The sequence below is a fragment of the Chelmon rostratus genome, chromosome 19, assembly GCF_017976325.1.
Source record: "Chelmon rostratus isolate fCheRos1 chromosome 19, fCheRos1.pri, whole genome shotgun sequence".
Taxonomy (NCBI): Eukaryota; Metazoa; Chordata; class Actinopteri; order Chaetodontiformes; family Chaetodontidae; genus Chelmon; species Chelmon rostratus.
The window spans coordinates 23,677,176-23,699,187 of NC_055676.1; the positions used below are offsets into that span (position 1 = coordinate 23,677,176).

Here is a 22,012-nt window from a genome sequence, read left to right on the forward strand (position 1 = left end):
GTAGATGTTCATAATGTTCTGTGTGTGAGAGAATTTGCTGCTTGGCTGTTAATCAGAGAAAACAGGACATATATAGTGCGCTGTGTTTTTAGTTATCAGTCAAATAAACAGTCAGCAGATTAATTGATGCTGAATATATTTGTGATATTTATGAAGGAGGTTGTCAAACATTAGAACAGTGTTTCTTTTCTTATTTTGAAATATTAATCAATCGTATTTCATTGCTTTCAGTGCATTTTTGTGAGTTTTAAACACTGTAACTGGTGCTTTGTGAAGTTTAATGCTTGAAGCCTCGTGCTGTTTGTCGGCAGGCTGAAATGAATGAGCTGTGCAGCGGCCAGGGGCTGCCAGCAGGGGCGCTGTTGTCGCTTTCCATACCCATAAGCGGGGGAGTGAGAGGTGCATGAAATGGAGAAAAATGGCGGATCATGTGCAGGTAAGCAGAGGTTTCATGTTTTTGTAACCGACAGTTTATCCGCGAGCGCGAGAATGAGTGTGACGGCGGATTCGGGTGCTGCGTTCCCGGCGCGGAGCCCGCGTGAGGCCGCTGCGTGCAGGAGGCGGCCGCGTTTGGGCTGTCGGCGGTAAAAGAAAGGATGTGGCTGCTGTGTTGACTTGTGGCCTGCTGTCATTGCTCGGGCTGGCTTCTGGCAGTTAGCTTGTGTTAGCTGCGGGGCTGATTTCAGGATCGAAAAGGAAAACAAAAGCCGACGAGCATCTGCCTCGAGCCCCGTACGGTCCCCGTTGTTCGGGTCACTTGAACGCACGCCGTCACCGGGAAAACGGCGCGTTTTATCGGCGGATTTCCCTGAAGTAAACAATAAAACACGAATGAGTTGGCCGCGGACGGATAGCTGTCAGGCTAACACGAACTGGTTAACTGTCAGTTTGGCGCCAGTGAGGTTCACAGTGTGGACATTACATATGTTAACTACTAATACTTTGGTTTATTCTTCAGTACTTTGTGTTCAAAGGTTGAAATATTTATTTGTGGTCCTGCTGTGCTGGAGGTAGCCGAGCCTCTAGCTAGCCATGCTAACGGTAGCTTCAGCCCAAACGTCAACTTCTCCCGCCCGAGCCCGTTTGAAAACATGATTCGGTCGGTGTTAGTGTCCGTCTGTAAACCGGCTTCGCGGCCGCGGCCGTTGGATGTGGGAAACGCTGACTTGAGGCCAGCCGGGATTTTTATTCCCGTGTTGTTTATGTGCGTAACTAAGCAGTGCTGTTTTGTTTAGCTAGCCTGCTGTAAGATAGCTGCTCCACGGTCTGGACCGGACACATGTTTGGAAATAGCCGCCGGACGCAGACGAGGCTGCATCGATTGAAGTTAAACACCCTGAATTTTCTGTCCTGCTCACATTTCCATCAGTTATTAGCTTCTCCTCCGTGATGTCAACAGAAAGAGCTCAGTTTTAGCCTTGAAGCTAACTTCGTGCGCCGTGTTATTGTTGTACTGTTAGCTCGTGCTGATGCGGTAGCTAGCTACGAAGGGATTATTCAGACTAGAAACTTGACGTGAACAGCCACCACGTCCCGGAGCGAAGCCGTTACGGTGCCAGGTGAATCGATCAGAGTATTGACAGCAGTGAAGAGGTGAACAGCAGCAGCAGCAGCTGTAGCCTCCATGCTAGCGGCGGAGCAGCCGCACCGACCTGTGCAGCATGGAGGAGCTGCAGCGCTGACATTGACACCGAGTCTCTGGATCCGAGCCAGACGAGCTGTATTATAATGGTTTGTCACATGAGCTCCAAAGAAAGGATCGTGATCTTACTGTTAAACATACTCCTCAATAAGGTCATCCAGGATTTTACAGCCTTTTTATAGGTTTTACCTGAATTTAACGTGTATCAGCGCATCACGCCATGAAGGATGGCATGAACTCACCTGTCTCATTTAATGCTGCAGCTGCACGTTGCTTTTATCGTCAGTTACTCTGCAGATTATTTGTTCTGTAAAAAGCCAGAAAGCTGAAAAATCACACATTTTCTCATCATAACTTGTCAGTTTTCAATCCAACCAGCAGTCAAACCCAAACATGCTCAAGTTACTGATTGAAAACAGATCACTTTTTTTAAAAATGTGACATTTGAGTCGTTTTTACTTGAAAAATAACTTTAAAATTAATCAGTTATTGAAATCGTTGCCGATTTTCTGCCCTCGCTGTGAACCACTGAGCCTTTCATCATGATGCTATCACCTGTTATCAGCCTGTTTACCTGTGGAATGATCCAAACAGGTGTTTTTGGAGCGTTCCACATCTTTCCCAGTCTTTAGTCGCTCCTGTCACAACGTGTTTGAAACGTGTCGCTGCGTCAGATCCAGAATCAGCAGATATTTTTTCAGCCAAGCGGGGATATTGAGTATTCTGTGGTTGCGGCCTCTCAGACTGGATCACTTCCTGTTTCACGTCATGTTGCGATGGACGGATGGAGTCTCGGGAAGCTGTGGACTTTTCTTTCAGTTTGCAGCTTCTGGCCTCAGGTGCAGCAAACACAGTGACGTCTGCTGGTTTGTCGGAGTCACAGCAGCCCCCCCAGGACTCGACGTCTCTCTGAGTTTAATACTTTTAGCCTCGTATGAACAGTAAGAGAAGCCTGCGTGTGATTATTCACTCTGTATATAAAATATGATCGCGCCGTGTTGTTGTGATGTGGCTCAGTGTCTCTGTGTTTGTGTTGATGATGAGGAATCACTATTTCCTGACCCTTAACGGACCAAAGATCTGATTGGCTGATCAGTTGATCGTTAGTTGTGTCCCTCAGATAAGCAGCTGTTGTTGTGCAGAGCCGTCTGTATGTAATACTTTATAAACGATGCTCGCTCAGGTCTCACACGTGTGTTTGTCGTGATTTGATCAGCGACGAGAAGCCACCGTTTGACGCGCCGTGCCGTCAGGTGACACGTGACTGCGTTCATTCTTCACACAGACACTCTTTAAATAAAATCACCCTGAACGGGGCCGCGTTAACGAGTCCTTTTATTCTAATTACCCTTTTATTACGATCGCGGTTTAGAAGCTGGAGCAAGATCAGATTCACTTTCTCTGCAGGAAATCAGACGAAAGGATCATTTAATCTCAGAAATTAATCTGAAAAATGCTAATATTTAAAATATTACATATATATTAATCTGATATTGGCTTGATATTGATATTGAACACCAGTATACAGTATGTCTGATTTAATAACACATGCTGGCCCATCTCCTTTTCTATATCCCTGGTTAGGACTCAGTGAGTCTCATCAGTGGATTTTATTCATATCACCTTATGAATAAAACGTGCACAGTGATGATGGAGGATAGTGATTGTTTCTCTTATTGAAAATGGATCGATTGATGAGCTCATGTTGAAGCAGTGGAGCGTTTCTCCCACAGAACCTCAGTCAGTCAGACAGGAAGTTGTCACCTGCGAGGCCCTGAGTGGATCCCTTTAAATCAATGTGAGCGTCGTCCTTTTCGTCCACACTCAGCTCATTAAACGTGCACGAGGGTGTTCGATCAATAATGTTCAGCTGATGAGTCTCCACTGATCAGTCTGGGTTGGTTTTTATTGATACTGTGACGTACTGTTTCAAAAACTGTCGACTGTTTGAGAATCAATTGATCGTTTTGATCATTTCTCAAGTAAAAACGCAAAATGCCACAGAGCGTCGATCGATCGGGTGGAAACCAATCGGCTCGTTACTGAACGCTTTCATTATTGATGATTCGCGCAGGCGGGCGACTGAAACACGTCTCCTGATTAACGCCGTTAAGCTGCAGCATCCACCTGTGCAGGTATGAGCTGTAATAAGACTTAAATCTGCTCGCTGTCAGATGTCACACGCTGTCTCTGAATGCTCATCATGGAAGGGGGGGTGTGACCCTGTACGCACAGCGTCACCTGCTCGTCTCTACTGTCTGTAGTTGTCGATGAGTCACAGTTCTACGGGCGCCGACGGACAGTCTCGTCACCAAAGCGTGGCTCTGCTCCACCTCTGACTCGGTGCGATGAAGAGTTTGGCTCCATCGGGCGCGGCAGATGGCGCGTGAGTGGACAGGGTTTGGTGCTGAGCTCTTATCTGAGGCCAGCAGAGCTTCACAGTGAGCTCGCATGATGTAACGTTCTGTCGTACCTGCGGCGGACGCCACCGCCGCCGCTCACCTGCGTTCACCTCAAACACTCTGCACCCCGCTGCCGCACACGCCTCCGCTCCCCCGCCGCCTCGAAGCCCGTCCCGTAACCCGCCGGCCCTCCATTCTGACCGGCATCTCGCCGTGACCGAGCATGACTCAGCACTTCTCCTGCCGGCCACATGAATGAACTTGATATCATTAAATGTTTGGAAGTAAACGCCTCGCCGTCTGCTCCACATGTTCATCAGAAGGACTGTGTGTTTTAAAAATATCAAACTCTCGGGTTCAGTTTCATCCTCCTCTTCATCACCAAGGGTGCAGATTATAGATCACATGATCAGTTAATGACTGAGTGTTTAAAATGTCAGGTTAAATGTCCGTATCAGCTGCTTCGTAACCCAAACGTAGTTCGGAGGACGGGAAGCTCCCACAGTCTGGTCCTCCGGCGCCGACGTCACGTTTCATTTAGAGACCAGCGAAGAAGACCAACCTCCACCTGCTCGTTACGCTCGTTATCAAAAACTGACTGAAAGCACAGACGATGAAGCGCTTCCTGTCCGAGCTGCAGAAACAACGACGACGTCCGTGATTCACGTGACCAAACATGAAAACGTCAGATGTGTGCGGAGGATGAGGAGGCTGTAACCTTCCTCACAATCAGACATGAAGCTAACAGAAATGTCTGATTTATTGGAACAGCCGGGCTTGTTATGGTGTTGATCGATTATTAGGCTCATTGTTTTCAGCTGTAAGCGAGGCTGTGGACATTAAACGCCTCCTGTGGGGGCTCTCCACCTGTGGGGGTGTCAGTCTGCAGATGCTGAACACGATGTCCTCTGTGTTTCTCCTGTTGGTGACTGATAAGCCCCCTCCTCTCTCTCTCTTTATCTAGGGCCTCGCCCAGCTGGAGATCCTGTGTAAACAGCTGTACGAGACCACCGACACCGCCGTCCGACACCAGGCGGAGAAAGCTCTGGTGGAGTTCACCAACAGCCCCGACTGTCTCAGCAAATGTCAGCTGCTGCTGGAGAGAGGCAGCGTGAGTGGTCTCAGATCAGCCCCCCCCCCCCCGCGCATGCTTACCGACACCTCGCTGTGCATCACTCATCAAATTAAAAACATTAAGAACAATCAGATGCATGTCACTGAGATGTTTTGACTAACGTGGTTTCTCCTGTCTCGTCACAGTCGTCGTATTCTCAGCTGCTCGCAGCCACCTGTTTGTCTAAGCTGGTGTCTCGAACCAGCAACCCCCTGCCCCTCGAACAACGCATCGACATCCGTGAGTATCTCCGCCTCTCACACCTGATCGTTATCGATCACACGCGCAGACAGCAGGACTGATACTCAGCTCCTCGCCCGAACGGCCGAAGACACCTGAACGCCTCACCCTGTGTTCGAACGTTTTTTAAGGGATGAAACTGGACGTTTCCTAACGAATCCTGCAGCGGCGTCAGCCTCTCGTTAGCAAAGCACGATGTCACTGTTTATCACGTCTTACTCATTAATTCATCGTGTTCAAGAGTCCAGAGTCCAGTCTGGTCGGCTTCATTCTCCTTTTAGATCAGATTAGATTAGACTTTATTGATCTCACAATGGAGAATTCACTCTTAAGCACACAGAAACATAGAAAGTGAGTTTGGGGGGGGGGGGGGTCTTCCAGGTGTGTCCCTCCGCTCTCCTCACCCTGCTGTTGTTGTGTTGTGACGTTCAGGGAACTATGTGCTGAATTATCTGGCGACGCGGCCGAAATTAGCAGCGTTTGTGACCCAGGCTTTGATCCAGCTGTACGCCAGGATCACCAAGCTGGGCTGGTTCGACTGTCAGAAAGACGACTACGTGTTCAGAAACGTCATCGCCGATGTCACGCGCTTTCTACAGGTGTGTGTGTGTGCGTGTGTGTAATCATGTCGTCCAAACCTGCAGCGGTGTGTGTGTGCGTGTGTGCGTGTGCGTGTTTGTGCTTGTCACCGGTTGATGTGTGTGTGCTGTGTTTACAGGATAGCGTCGAACACTGCATCATAGGCGTCACCATCCTGTCCCAGCTGACGAACGAGATCAACCAGGTGAGTCGTCGTCCTATCAGCAGCCTCGTTCGCTCTCTTCTTGTGGGCGTCGTGTTTGAAACGTCGTCTGTTTCCCCCCCTCAGGCCGACACGACGCACCCCCTGACCAAACATAGGAAGATAGCATCGTCGTTCAGAGATTCCTCCCTCTTCGACATCTTCACTCTTTCCTGCAACCTCCTCAAACAGGTACGGCCGTTTCCATGGAGACCATCAACAAAAAAGAGGACAGAAATCAGTCTGATCATTCAGGTGTTCAATCAGTGGGACGTTTTATTCACCGACACGCTGCGGTTTCACTGAGAAGAAAGTAAACAAACTGATCCAACAACTCACATTCACAGGGCAAAGCACCGGCTGGGTGACTTCCTTTCAGCTTCAAAATAAAAGCACCTCTGAATGTAAAACTATGAGGAATCTGTGTTTAACATTTTAACAACTGTATAAAGGACGAAATATCCACGATCACATCAAAGAAGAGTTTCAGCCACATTATCAGATTAAAGGTTGTCTTATTATGTCGTATCATGCAGAGAACAGCTGATTTACCACCTGACTAAATCCTGGCTCGACTCTGAGCTGCTTTCTCTGACAGCATTAAAATAATTCCACTCAGCAGACATTTAAGAGCTTAATTGTTGGCGGAGCGTGACCTCCTGTAACCGTCTGTGGATGAAGCCGGTTTATGACACGTATGACAGAATAAACAACAGATGAGAATTTGACAGCGAACAGGAGAACGAAGCCGCCGCCGGTCCACTGAAGCCGAGTGTTTGTGTGTTTCAGGCTTCGGGGAAGAACCTGAACCTGAACGATGAATCTCAGCACGGTCTGCTGATGCAGCTGCTCAAACTCAGCTACAATTGCCTCAACTACGACTTTATAGGAACTTCCACGGACGAGTCGTCGGACGACCTCTGCACCGTACAGATCCCCACGTCATGGAGATCAGGTATCTGCAGCGAGTGTGCTGGAGGAAGTCCTGAGTCCAGGAAACCAGTCGGCCTGGTCCACTGGTTTGGGGGAAATTAGAGAAGATATCTTTCAACACTTTCTGGTTTTTATGGACGATTAATCATCGTCAGTGAACCTTCTGCTGACAGCTTCTTCTGTTTTGCTTCTTTCTTGCAGCATTTCTCGATTCCTCCACTCTGCAGCTCTTTTTCAATTTATATCATTCCATCCCTCCATCCCTGTCCCCATTGGTAAGTGTGACGGTCTTCATATCGCGATAAGACCTCCAGAAGAAGGTGTGACGCCTCCTGCTGGACGCTGACTGTGTTTGTGTGTGCAGGTGTTGTCGTGTTTAGTTCAGATAGCCTCTGTCCGGAGGTCTCTCTTCAACAACGCAGAGCGAGCAAAGTTTCTTTCACATTTGGTGGATGGAGTGAAGAGGATACTGGCAAACCCACAGGTCTGTATCACACCTGCTACGCACACACACACTCAGCTGCTTCACACACACAAACACACACACTCAACTGCTTCACACACACTCAACTGCTTCACACACACACAGCTGCTTCACACACACACACACACACCTGCTACACACACACACACACACACTATCTCTCACCTGCTTCACACACACACAGCTGCTTCACACACACACAGCTGCTTCACACACACACACACACCTGCTACACACACACACACACACTATCTCTCACCTGCTTCAAACACACACAGCTGCTTCACACACACAGCTGCTTCACACACTCACACACACACACTCACCTGCTTCACACACACACACACACACTCATCTGCTTCACACACACACAGCTGCTTCACACACACACTACTGCTTCACACACACACACACACACACACACACACACTGCTGCTTCACACACACTGGCTTCACACACACACTCATCTGCTTCACACACACATTCGTCCTGCCTGTGTTTTGTCAGGTGGTTGTTTGACGTAGTGGCGTTTGTGTTTCAGTGTTTGCCTGATCCTAATAATTACCACGAGTTCTGTCGTCTGCTGGCGAGGCTGAAGAGTAACTACCAGCTGGGGGAGCTGGTCAAAGTAGAAAACTACCCCGAAGTCATTCGCCTCATAGCCAACTTCACCGTCACCAGTCTGCAGGTGAGTGCTTGTATCTGTGGTCTTTGACCGGCACGGTGGTTCAAAGACTGCAGAGCTACAGCAGGGAGGGTGGGGGCGGGACAACAGCATGAGAGACTTCTGTGATTGGAGCTTGTTCAATGAGAAGTAAAGCCAGTATCGGAAAGTCATTGAAGGGTTTTAGGATTGAGGTGTAAATTAGAAACTCAGGTAGAAGTCAGTGCTCACCTGTCACCTGTTCGTCTCCCCCCGTGTGTCAGCACTGGGAGTTTGCCCCCAACAGTGTTCACTACCTGCTGAGTCTGTGGCAGCGTCTGGCAGCGTCGGTCCCCTATGTTAAAGCCACCGAGCCTCACCTGCTGGAGACCTACACTCCAGAGGTCACCAAGGCCTACATCACATCGCGGCTCGAGTCGGTCCACGTCATCCTCAGGTCAGAACCAGCGGCTTTATATCGTACCTGAACGTCAAGAGGAGAAGATGAGAGCTGCTGCAGACATGCAAAAGTGACGAGTTGTAGTTTTTTATGGGTAGTTGGAGTCTCTGAAGAAGACTCCAGGAAGTGACGGACCAACTTGTAGTTTTGCATTTCTATTAGAGCAAATCAAACAAGATGTGATGTGTTAATCTGCGAGTTTTAGTGCTGAGAGGTGCTGAGCCAGGCTAGCTGTTTCTCCCCGTTTCCAGTCTTTATGCTAAGCTACGCTAACCTGCGGCTCACTCTGCTGTCATATTCAGCTTGTGAGATTGATGTTGACATTTGTTAGAGCTCGAGAAAACAAACTGCCCCTGAACCCGAATGCGTTGACTCCGCAGAGACGGCTTAGAAGACCCTCTGGATGACGCCGGCCTGGTCCAGCAGCAGTTAGACCAGCTGTCCACCATCGGGAGGTGTGAGTACGAGAAGACTTGTGCTCTGCTGGTCCAGCTGTTCGACCAGGCGGCTCAGACCTACCAGGAGCTGCTGCAGTCCACCAACTCGAGCGCCGCAGACATCACTGTGCAGGAGGGTACGAGCCGCGCTCAGATGGGGATTCAAGCTCAAGCTCTAACTTGGAAGTTTGATATTTGATTATTGTTGTAATGATAAACGATGCTGTTTAGCTTTTGTTAGCTCTTGTTAGTCTTTTCAGATAATACAGACACGATCCACTCACCTACTGTGGACTCTTGAAACTGGACATGTTCTTTTCAGGATGCACATGTCGTATTAACATTACACTCATCGCTCCGCAGGTCGGTTGACATGGCTGGTTTATATAATCGGCGCGGTGATCGGCGGGCGGGTGTCGTTTGCGAGTACAGACGAGCAGGACGCCATGGACGGAGAGCTAGTCTGTCGGTAAGAATTCAAGAGTATTTGAGAGTCGTCCAGTTAAAAACCCTGAAAACAGTGAATGTTTTGATGAACTAATGAAAGAAACACATATCTTAAATTGTTTTGTAGTTCATCTTTCTGATTTGGAAGTTTTTTTTATGCTTTTATTTTGAAGTCCCCTTCAAAAAAAAAACATTAAAAGAGGAAAATACAGTAAATTGTTTAAAAAAAATGCTGTGAAAGCTAATTTCCCATCAGCTATAAACCCTCTTTGAACCCATTAATCGATGAGTCGATGTTAAATTAACATCCCTGACGTTCAGGGTCTCACTGGTGAGGATTTTCTGCTTGGTAATTTTATATAATAGCAAATTGATTATCTTTGGACGGTAGTCGGGCAATTTGAAGACGTCACCTTGGATTTATTCAAGCCATGTTTTTAAAAAATCATTTTCATACATATGAACAGTGAGCCTGCAGACGAGTCCTCACCTAAAGTGTGCTCTCAATCTTACACAACACCAAAGTGCCCAGAACGCTGCCCTGTGGGACTCCACATGTTCTAGACTTGTACATAAAAGAGCCTCAAACCCCGACTGAAACACATTTTAGGTCATTGACTTGCTGACAAAGTTGCTCCAAAGACCTGACTGCATGTCTGTGAAAACGCCTCAGGGTGCTCCAGCTGATGAACCTGACCGACTCCCGGCTAGCTCAGGCCGGCAACGAGAGGCTGGAACTGGCCATGCTCAGCTTCTTTGAGCAGTTCAGAAAGATCTACATCGGCGACCAGGTGCAGAAATCCTCAAAGGTAAGCAGAGGTTTGATGTTGGATGTAGCTGTCTGTCCACTGTGCTAAATTAACCCTGGCATGGCCTCACACCCTGCTACCCCCCTCCCCTCAGTAACCCTCCGCTGGCAATGGGAATGAGCAGGTCTTTTGTTGTCTGCTGGTGCTGACTGCAGCAGTTACTACAGACGCAGTCTCAGTCTGCTACGACCGCTGTGTTACCATTGTGTGGTCGGACGCGCTGTGTGCTGACTGACGGAGTGTGTTCTCTTTGTTCGGGCCAGAAACTGCAAAATGTGAACGTCCCAGATAAGTGGTTGACTGTAGAAACCGTAGACACGTGTGCCCCTCCGGTCTGGTGTACGCTCCCGGACCCTTCAGAGCTTCATCGCAGAAGTAGAAGCAGATCTGCAGAAAATCCCAAAAACCTCCACCAGCACCAAACTGTTAGCTTCTGGAGCCAGAATAAGCCGGATCAGTGTTAGACGGAGGACTCAACTGTTCTCCCCCAGCTTTAGGGGACGAGTTCCTCTGCTCAGGAGATGATACCAAACCTGATGCAGCACTGTTTATCCCGGCTCTGGTCACAGTGTTATCCAAACCAGGACAGGGACCAGGTTTCTAAATCCAGGTTTTGATGTTTTCATACGCAGCTCATAACCGGGATTCTCCAAAGACCTGATCGTAGTACCCACACAAGTGGAACCAGAACCAAAAACCTTACAGGCTCTTCCAGTTGGAGGTCTGGTGAAGCTCCAGGTTGCAGGTTGTTCATCCTGCAGAGAAGCGAGTCGCCGGGAACAACAGCGCAGTCAACATAGAGGCCCCATTTCCTGTTAGCTTAACCCTCCGGCTCTTTATCTCCGGCAGATCTCGATCCTCCTGCTTCCTCTGTCTCTGCTGAGCCCACACTCGCGTACAAAGAGCTGCTAGCTGTGTTTACTGAGGGTTAGCGGCTCCTCTGGATCCTGTCCATCAGTCCTCCGGCTGATATATATCTTCAAACTTTGATTAGAAAAGCACCGTCTACGTTCTGCAGTTCTTAGTTCTTAAAAGTGATGCCGGCCCCTCCGGAGGAGGCCTGTGCAGGCGCTCGCAGCAGGGGGAATCTGATGGACACCAAACCGGCACATCCGTAGAGCTCACTGTCCTCTGATTACATCAACGTGTTTGTCCATCAAACTTTGTGCTTGTTCTTGTTCTTTGCAGCTTTATCGACGACTATCAGAGGTTCTGGGGTTGAATGACGAGACGATGGTACTCAGTGTCTTTATCGGGAAAATGTGAGTGGAGATCAGACGTTTCGTATTTGTTTATGCTCTAAAATTGAGCGTGTATCTACTTTGACAGAGCGCCGTGACGTCGCTGTAAACGTCTTTTCTCTCTTGCAGCATCACAAACTTGAAGTACTGGGGCCAGTGTGAACCAATCACCTCCAAGACACTCCAACTACTGAACGACCTCTCTTTAGGATATCCTTTAAGATGATATTAGCTTGTTGCAGGTGTTTTAGTGTCTGTGCACAGTAGGGATGTGGAGATTCACCGATTCATATCGGTGGTCCGATATAAACGCTTGCGATGCGACTGCACCGGTAGAATGAACGTGCATCGGATATAATTTACGGGTGAATTGGCGGTGCATCTCTTCTAGCCTGTCTACACCGGCAAATCCCATCGTTAAATCGACTATTTCTATCTATGTTCTAGTATTTTCAAGGCAACCTGAATGCACCATCGCGTCCCCAGGCAGTGACGCAAGCAGGTGTTGTACACAACAGACAAAGACGATAGCCGCGACGAGATATTTAATGCACCAAAAAAGACACATTAATCAAACGTGTGGCAATACTTTGGGTTTTTTTAAGTGAGGGGGTCAGCGAGACAGGAAGCACGCAATTTGCAAACAATGCCGTGCGGCTATCAAGTACGTCGGCAGCACGACGCAACAAGCGTTCCCTCTGAACAAGTGTTCAGTACCGCTGGTGAAATAGTAATAATAATAATAATAATACATTTTATTTGGAGCGCCTTTCAGAAAACTCAAGGACACTTTACAGAGCGGGTAAAACACAAATAACACAAGATACAAGCAGAATAAAAAAAAAGTGACTGCTCAGCGCAGTTTGCTATTCCCAGAACATGTAGACCAGTTAATATTTCTAAAGAAAAACCTGAAACTAAGCCATATGAGGTAAATCAGTGAGGTGTTTGCAGTAAATGACATTGTTTGATTGCCAGTAGTTGATGTTTTTTGCTTACATTGTGAGCAGTTAAGAAAGACTTGTTAGGAAATGTTATTTATTTCTTTCTTATTTCAATTTCTTATAGAAATTACACCAATACGTTTTCCTCCTAATACACAGGAGCACTATGGACAAGAAATACCTCTATTTGAGCCCCTTGGTGAGAGTATTGTTTACAGCAGCTGTTACTGGCTGCCAGTTATAGTTTTATTTTTTTACACTTGATTCTGTAAAACATTGTTATTTGATTTTCATTCTTTGTAAGAAATCAGTCAACTTACTGAAACAAGCACATCATTCTGGCAGACAGTAGTATGTGTTGCTGGTCATGTTATTTGCACTATGCACATGGTTAATACTGTGCTTTCTGAAACTGTTTAACTGTGAAGTTTTATACATTCTGTATAATTATAGAGACAGAACATAATTGGGAGTTAGGAGTGCTAATTATAAATACAATTGAATGCTCTGTCTACTGAAATATGTCTTTTTTTAAATATGATTTATTGGTTACTCCATAAAAAAACAAATATTAAATACATCCCTCAAATCGATACAGAGATAAAGCAGAATTGTGCTATTGAGGTAAAAAACCTGATGTTACTGTTACTCTCTCATACTGCAACTAACTGTATTGAATGCTCACATCATATCGAAACATCCTTTTATAGTTAAGTCATATGGTTATCAAATCATTTTTGAATCGCATCGTATCGTGAGCAGGAGTGAATCGTATCGCATTGTATCGATGGGAGCTATCGTATCGGTGTCAGCGCATCGACATGCATACCGCATCGGCCTCAGTGGTGGAGATATACAACCCTAGTGCACAGACATTATTTCACTGTGTCACACTCGAGTTCTCAGGTGTGAGAGTAAATGAAAAGCAACATGTCTGACCTGCACCCGTCAGTGTTCTCCTTCACTTCCTGTTTGCTCACGTACAGCAGCGTGAGGAAGCTGGTGAAGCTCAGCGCGGTCCAGTTCATGTTGAACAACCACACGGTGAGTTCATGACACGCAGGAAACGCAGCTGTTACCTGACCGTGCTGTCGTTAACGCCCCCCCTGTCTTTGTCAGAGCGAGCATTTCTCCTTCCTGGGAGTCAACAACCAGTCGAATCTGAGCGACATGAGGTGTCGGACCACCTTCTACACGGCACTGGGACGCCTGCTGATGGTGGATCTGGGTAAATACTCGCAGTTCATTGGTTCATTGAGGGGTCCGCAGGTCTGAACGCACTGTTAAACCGTGTCTCACCAACCAACCAACCAATCAGAGAGCGTGATGACCAATCGGAGAGCGTGATAACCAATCAGAGAGCGTGATGACCAATCGGAGAGCGTGATGACCAATCGGAGAGCGTGATGACCAATCGGAGAGCGTGATAACCAATCAGAGAGCGTGATAACCAATCAGAGAGCGTGATAACCAATCAGAGAGCGTGATAACCAATCAGAGAGCGTGATAACCAATCAGAGTGTGATGACCAATCGGAGGGCGTGATAATTAATCGGAGAGCGTGATCATCAATCGAAGAGCGTGATAACCAATCGGAAAGCGTGATGATCAATCAGAGAGCGTGATGACCAATCAGAGAGCGTGATGACCAATCAGAGAGCGTGATGACCAATCAGAGAGCAAATCAGAGAGCATGATGATCAATCAGAGCGTGTTAATTAATCAGGGATTTACCTGTCGTCATGACACCATTGATGGATCATTAGTGATGTCACAGTGAAGGCGGGCTGTCGTCATTCGACTCCCGGTCTGAGCAGCTCTTCGGGGCCGAGCTGAGATAAACGCGCTGGCTTTGCGGGGGCCGCCTCAGACCTGGACCCCTGGCGTGTTCTGGTTTATCCGTCCCGCGCCGCGAACTGAGCGTCCTGTCCGCTGTGTGTCGTCTGCAGGTGAGGACGAGGACCAGTTTGAACAGTTCATGCTGCCTCTGACGGCGGCGTTCGAAGCTGTGGCTCAGATGCTGAGTACGAACACCTTCAACGAGCAGGAAGCCAAGGTGACGCACGCACGCACACACACACACGCATGCATGCACATGCATGCACACACACACACACACACACACACACTCTGACTGGTTTCTCTGTCGTCTCCTGTAGAGGACTTTGGTGGGTTTGGTCCGAGACCTGCGAGGCATCGCGTTCGCCTTCAACGCCAAGACGAGCTTCATGATGCTGTTCGACTGGATGTATCCTTCCTGCTGCGTGACCTCAGAGCCGCCGCCGGCATCGTATTCTCAAACGTTTATCATTCACGAGGATCTGTCTGTCCAAGGACTTTCTTTAACCCGGACCTGCAGATATCCGGCCTACATGCCCATCCTGCAGCGAGCCATCGAGCTGTGGTACCACGACCCAGCATGCACCACGCCCGTCCTCAAACTCATGGCTGAGCTGGTTCACAACAGGTGAGCGTGCTCAGTGATGCAGGTGTTTCCTGCACAGGTGCAGCAGGAGGTTCAGATCTGAGCCTGATCGAGTCACCGCAGGGCCATTTCTAATAACGACAATATTAATAAAGACGTTAATTAATACGTGTCACAAACAAAGAACATGAGGTCACATGACTGTCAGGTAGCTCAGTGATTGGACGGTTTCGCCTCTGCAGCGTTCATCCTCTCCGGTGTCATTAAGAAGAATTAATGATGATGACGTTTTCAATTAACGCCTGGAATGATGAAGAAATGTGTGATTTAAATAAGACTTGATCTGTGGATGGATGTGAACAGGAAGCACATGAAGAATGAATGAACCGTCACTCAGCTGCACAGAGGAAAGGAGCTCCACACAGGTGTACCTGTTACCATGGTTACCTAATGATTTATAGATATATAATCACAAGATGTGCTCCTGAGCACTTCGACGGCAGGTGGATCATTGACAGTCAAACACCTGAGCTTGTTTTAACTGAAGCAGACAGGTGAGAGCTTCCTGTCGTTAACCTCCGCTTAAACCGATCGATTGATTTTGTGCGTTTTGTGTTTTTTTTTTTTTCTAGATCTCAGAGGTTACAGTTCGACGTGTCGTCGCCCAACGGCATCCTGCTGTTCAGAGAAACCAGCAAGATGATCACAACCTACGGTACCGAGAGCCTCCTGTCGCTGTCACGTTGTTAGCCTGTGTTCTGGTCCTGGATGGAGGCCAGGAGGGATCAAAATTCAATGAATGAAGATCACATTTAAAAATAGTCACAGGAGGAAATGCAGTCACATTATTTCATGTATTTGATCAGAGCTGGACTGTGTTTCTGTGGCTGTTAGTGTGAAAGTCGAGCTGTGGGCGCCCTCTGGTGGACGGAGGCTGTGATGCAGGATGCTGGGTGTTTGATAGTTGCTGTCACTGATCAGCTGACCTACGCAGATACTAGAAATGATGAATTCTCATCAAACAAGAAAATTCATTTTAGGTGCAGCAGCTATTTTATTGATGCTCTGCAAAATATTTAGCATCATGGAACAACTTTCACCAACATTCGTTGTGTCATGACTGCATGTGTGACCGTTATGACTTACCTGTAGACTTACCTGTAGACTTACCTGTAGGCTTACCTGTAGACGTACCTGGACTGCTGCAGTTAGAAGGATGATCTTAAAAAGCTTTGAATTGAAGCGTCTGACAGCTGGAGACACTCTGGGTTAATAGTTCCACGATCGACCAATCAAACATTGATTTTGGGGTTAATTAGTAAATTGATTGGTCCTCTCCTGCTTCTCAGGTGTGAGGATTATGTTGCTCCTGAAATGTTTCGTCTTCCTTCCTGCAGGAAACCGCATCCTGACGCTGGGAGAGGTCCCGAAGGACCAGGTGTACGGGGTGAAGCTGAAGGGGGTCAGCGTGTGCTTCGCCATGCTGAAGGCGGTGCTCAGCGGGAACTACGTCAACTTCGGGGTCTTTCGTCTGTACGGCGACGACGCTCTGGACAACGCCTTACAGACCTTCATCAAACTGCTGCTGTCCATCCCTCACAGTGACTTACTAGTATGTACGGTCGGGGGGGGGGGGGTCCCACGTCAGCACACACCCCCCCTGCAGCCTGCATTCATTGATAGATGGATGATAGATTAATGGTTTCAGCTCTGTTGTTGTTTCAATCACACGCCGTCAGACCAACACGAGCGCCGGCGGTCTTTGTAAACGCTTCGACTCTCTAACCAGACCCCCCCCGTGTCCGTCTCCGTCCCTGCAGGACTACCCGAAGCTCAGCCAGTCCTTCTACTCCCTGCTGGAGGTGCTGACGCAGGACCACATGAACTTCATCGCCAGTCTGGAGCCTCACGTCGTCATGTACATCCTGTCTTCGATATCAGAGGGACTCACCGCGCTCGGTAAACGCTCAGAGGTCAAAGGTCGGACCGGAGGACTGTGCACGTGGTGGTGGTGGTTGTTACATCTGTTTGTGTGTGTTTCAGACACGATGGTGTGCACGGGCTGCTGCTCCAGTCTGGACCACATAGTGACCTACCTGTTCAAGCAGCTGTCGCGCTCCACGAAGAAGCGTCCCACTCCGATGGCAACGGACGATCGCTTCCTGCACATCATGCAGCAGCACCCGGAGATGATCCAGCAGGTCAGAGATCAGCTCACACACCCTTAGTTACTGTACGACAGAGTGTTGGTGTCCTCTGATATGTCTCCATGACCGTCTCCACCAGGGGACGGGGGTCTTCACAGTTTTCGGTTTTCTGTGGATTATCCTGCCAGTTTGTCTCGTCCCCTGAGACCATGTGACGATGTGATGATTGGTGCGTGCGTGCGTGCGGGACATCTGACACTCAGTTGCTGCGTCCAGCGACATGTTGCCTTCAGGGACATAATGCATTTAGTGACTTGCTGCATTCAGGGACATAATGCATTTAGTGACTTGCTGCATTCAGGGACATAATGCATTTTGTGACATGCTGCATTCAGGGACACATTACCTGATGCTGTGTTTGTTGTGCAGATGCTGTCCACAGTGTTGAATATCATCATCTTTGAGGACTGTAGGAACCAGTGGTCAATGTCTCGACCTCTGTTAGGCCTCATCCTGCTCAACGAGAAGGTAAACATGGCCCCCGGGTGTGTGTGTGTGTGTGTGTGTGTGTGTGTGTGTGTGTGTTTTAACACGCGTGTTTTTGTGTCCTGCAGTATTTTGCTGACCTGAGGAACAGCATCGTCAACAGTCAGCCCCCCGAGAAGCAGCAAGCCATGCACTTATGTTTCGAGAACTTGATGGAGGGAATAGAGAGAAATCTACTAACAAAGAATCGAGACAGGTGAGTCTTACAGGTGGAAGACAGGAAGCACCTGGACCTTTAGTGCAATTCAGAGGCTAATTTCTGAACTAATTAAACTTTACATGTGAACACTTGTCTGTCTTCACCTGTGTGTCTTCACCTGTCTATTCTCACCTGTCTGCCCTCACCTGTTCTCACCTGTCTGTCCTCACCTGTCTGTCCTCACCTGTCTTGTTCTCACCTGTCTGCCCTCACCTGTCCTCACCTGTCTGTCCTCACCTGTCTGTCCTCACCTGTCTGTCCTCACCTGTCTTGTTCTCACCTGTCTGTCCTCACCTGTTTTCACCTGTCTGCCCCCACCTGTTTTGTTCTCATTTGTTCTCACCTGTCTATCTTCACCTGTCTTGTTCTCACCTGTTCTCACCTGTCTGCCCTCATTTGTTCTCACCTGTCTTATTTTCACCTGTTTCTCACCTGTCTATCCTCACCTGTCTTGTTCTCACCTGTTCTCACCTGTTCTCACCTGTTCTCACCTGTCTATCCTCACCTGTCTTGTTCTCACCTGTCTATCCTCACCTGTCTGCCCTCACCTGTTCTCACCTGTCTGTCTCTCTGCAGGTTTACTCAGAACCTGTCTGTGTTCAGGAGGGAAGTCAACGACAGCATGAAGAACTCAACATACGGCGTCAACAGCAACGACATGATGAGCTGACATTCCACACAGAGGAGTCTCACCCAGCTGCAGACAGAGCTCACCCCCCCCTCGCTCCTCCACAGCCTCCCTCCCTCCCCCCTCCCCGCATCAGCCTCCCCCCTCCCCCCCTGGGCCCGGATGCCCGGGGATCATCCCCCCCCGACGCGACGTCCAGGATCGTTGATGAACTTCGGCGAATAGCCCCCACCCGGCCCCCACCCCTTTTTGATATAAACATATATAAATATATACAGATCTATTTTAAAGCGATGGTCTGACGCGTCTGGCTGACTTATCAGCGGAGGGGTCAGAGGGAGGGGGGGGGGGGCGCATGTCTACGCACTCTGAATCACTCGCAGGGAGGAGAGAGTGCCGAGGAGGCGAGGGGGGGTGAGGAGGGGACGAACGCCGTAAACGTAGTAATCCGCTTCTGCCTGCCTTGTATAGAAACACACAGAAACCAAGTGTACATTTCTTTTGGTAACATTTTGAACAATGTTTATAACGATCGAATTTAAAACAACGATGAGTGGAGGAAAACAACAAAAAAAAAACGGTGTGATTGAGCTTTTTACAGTGTAGTGAGTTAGTGCAACTGTCTGTCTGCGCGGGGGGGGGGGGGGGGGGGGGGGTCGACGGGAGCGCTACGGCCACAGGGCGTCAGGAGGAAGAGGAGCGCACACTAACAGGCAGGGAGAGGCAGAGCGTCCATGTTGTACATTTCCCTCGAGTTCTCGGGTCGATCTGATGTAAATAACCACGTCCCTCACAGGCTTCAAAGGACACGTCTGCTGGTTTTCAGCCTCATCCTCCCGCCGGCGTCTCTTCTGACGCCACGTCAGGTTAGCTGCTAACAGCAGGTCAGCTGCATCGTGGGTAATGTAGGCGGCAGGCTTTGATCAGGTAGAATGTCTTTAACTTCGGACATGTTGGTTTGATAAGAGGATCAACAGTGAAGCAGCAGAACGAAGATGTCAGTGCCTACATTACCCATAATGCAACAGGACCGCGGACAGGTGGGCGGTAGATTGTGCTGTGTTATGCTAGTAGCAGCTAATGTAGCCTGCAGCACAGGTGAGGTCTGGTCAGCTGATTTTAACTCCAACAGCATCTCTTTGGCTCTGAAACGTTGACGGATGTTTCTTAATATTCTGACTTTTTAAAGATTTAACGGCCCGAAACTTCTAGAATTTTCAAGACACTCAAGAAATAAAGCTGCAGCTAATGGTCTGCAGCTGACGTCCTGCTGCTAGCTGCTAACAGCCTGCAGCTAACTGCCTGCTGCTAGCTGCTAACAGCCTGCAGCTGACGGCCTGCTGCTTGCTGCTAACAGCCTGCAGCTAACTGCCTGCTGCTAGCTGCTAACAGCCGGCAGCTAATGGCCTGCAGCTGACATCCTGCTGCTAGCTGCTAACAGCCTGCAGCTAACGACCTGCTGCTAGCTGCTAACGGCCTGCAGGTGACTGCCTGCTAACGGCCTGCTGCTAGCTGCTAACGGCCTGCAGCTGACGGCCTGCTGCTTGCTGCTAACAGCCTGCAGCTAACTGCCTGCTGCTAGCTGCTAACAGCCGGCAGCTAATGGCCTGCAGCTGACATCCTGCTGCTAGCTGCTAACAGCCTGCAGCTAACGACCTGCTGCTAGCTGCTAACGGCCTGCAGGTGACTGCCTGCTAACGGCCTGCTGCTAGCTGCTAACGGCCTGCAGCTGACGGCCTGCCAGCGGCCTGCTGCTAGCTGCTAACAGCCTGCAGCTAACGGCCTGCTGCTAGCAGCTAGCAGCATTTTCATTATCTGCTGACCTGCAGAATCTTTTCTCTATTAGTTTAGAAAATAAAACCCGCTCATCGTCATCTCGGAGCAAAAAGAGAAGAATTCACACGTTTTGTCCATCAGTCCAGAACCACCGAGAGAACCTTTACAACCCGACAGAAATGCAGCAAACGTCACGTTAAACAGTTTGACGGTTCAGCTTCAGAACGACTTCCTGTCCTCGACTAATCGACCGATCGATCAGACTCTTCTTCAGAGAAGCCGTAGGTTTCATGACGTTCGTCAGGGTCCTGGTCTGCAGCCAGACCCGGAGCTAGAATAGACCCAGCGATGAGGCTGAGAACCATCAGAGCTTCGCTTTTACACAGTCCCGTCTTGTCCACCACGGCGCTGCGAGACGGCGGCGTCCTGTCGGCGTCGTGTGCACACGCCTGCTCGTTTCCCCGCCACGACGGACGTGTAAACGACGTGGTCACAGCTACGTTTCCCCTCTGGTAGGCCGGGTGCAGGTCCACCATTTAGTTTACACTCTGGATTCCTGGACCAGGCTTTGGGACTGCCCCCCTATAGGTCCTGCAGCGGAGTCCTTTTTGGTGTGTGTGTGTGTGTGTGTGTGCGTGTGTGTGTGCGTGTGCGTGCGTGTGTGTGTGTGCGTGTGCGTGTGTGCGTGTGCGTGTCTCATGGTGCTGCGAAGCCGTGATGGAGCTCAAACAGCTGAGTTCTGTGCCACCGTACAGGATGAACGACGATGATGTTGGAGCTCCTTGAAGGATCCAGTCTGGTTTTGAAGATCTGAAGTCTTGCATCGACCTTCGGTAGCAGTCAGAACAGTGTAAAAAGAAGCTGGAGTCTATTAGCAACTTGTGTTACTCTCTACGATGTTGCTGCTAACTGTTTGTGACAACTAGCTCATTTCTAACCATGTCAGCACTCATGGATGTTTCTCGAGTTTCTCAGTTTTGGTTTGTGTCCATGATGTGAATGTGTTGGGTCCATAGAGTGAATAGCTGTTTGAGTTGTTTGGATGTCTGCTACATATAGTGTAAGCTTTGTGACTGCAAATAAACCTCATTGATTTTTACGCCGCTGCTTTTCTCCGTTTGATCGATGAGGCAGAACGTGACACACCTGAGGGGGTTCAACCAGGTGAAACACACCTGAGGGGGTTTAACTGGGCGAAACACACCTGAGGGGGTTTAACCGGGTAAAGCACACCTGAGGGGGTTCAACCAGGTGAAACACACACACCTGAGGGGGTTTAACCGGGTGAAACACCTGAGTGTGAAGGTCAGGGTTCACCTTCACTTTCTGCTCAGTCTGAGAAAACTCGGCAGCATCTGAATCTGATTCATATCAGTAACTGAAAAACATCACTTTAAATTATGTCAGCGACTCTCGTTTAAATAAAGTTTTCTCATGACAAGTTATATTAAAAACATACAGAGGTAAAGGTCCTTGTGAATTTAAAATGTTACTGAAGTATAAAAATATTAGTATCAAAGTATTCTTAAAGTAAAAGTACTCATGCAGAATAATTCATACACCTGGAGTTTAGTTCCTGATGCGTTCAGGTGTTCATCACTTCATGTTGCAGCTCATGTCAGGTTTGTTAGATTCCCCGGGATCAATAAAGTTTTATGTAAACCTTTCATAATACATTCATTGATTATATTTTCTATTATTAATCTGAATGTG

General features: G+C 48.6%; 1 protein-coding gene across 2 annotated transcripts; it reads left to right on the top strand.

Annotated features, from left to right (window-relative positions):
• The first annotated feature begins 392 nt into the window (after nucleotides 1-392).
• Nucleotides 393-21,398, top strand: xpo7 (exportin 7). Of its 2 annotated transcripts, none has more exons than XM_041959800.1 (28): nucleotides 393-436; nucleotides 5,009-5,155; nucleotides 5,305-5,398; nucleotides 5,831-5,997; nucleotides 6,117-6,182; nucleotides 6,267-6,371; nucleotides 6,969-7,134; nucleotides 7,314-7,387; nucleotides 7,477-7,596; nucleotides 8,139-8,285; nucleotides 8,525-8,697; nucleotides 9,081-9,319; nucleotides 9,501-9,606; nucleotides 10,258-10,393; nucleotides 11,582-11,655; nucleotides 11,764-11,844; nucleotides 13,559-13,622; nucleotides 13,698-13,806; nucleotides 14,528-14,634; nucleotides 14,738-14,826; nucleotides 14,938-15,045; nucleotides 15,636-15,718; nucleotides 16,401-16,615; nucleotides 16,824-16,962; nucleotides 17,047-17,204; nucleotides 17,580-17,678; nucleotides 17,765-17,892; nucleotides 18,472-21,398. In XM_041959800.1, exons 1-28 carry the CDS (start codon nucleotides 404-406, stop codon nucleotides 18,563-18,565), a joined length of 3,321 nt encoding a protein of 1,106 aa, XP_041815734.1. In that variant the 5' UTR covers nucleotides 393-403; the 3' UTR covers nucleotides 18,566-21,398. The 2 variants fall into 2 exon arrangements, with proteins under 2 accessions (XP_041815734.1, XP_041815735.1); XM_041959801.1 differs by having other exon boundaries at nucleotides 9,081-9,274.
• The last annotated feature ends 614 nt before the right edge of the window (nucleotides 21,399-22,012 follow it).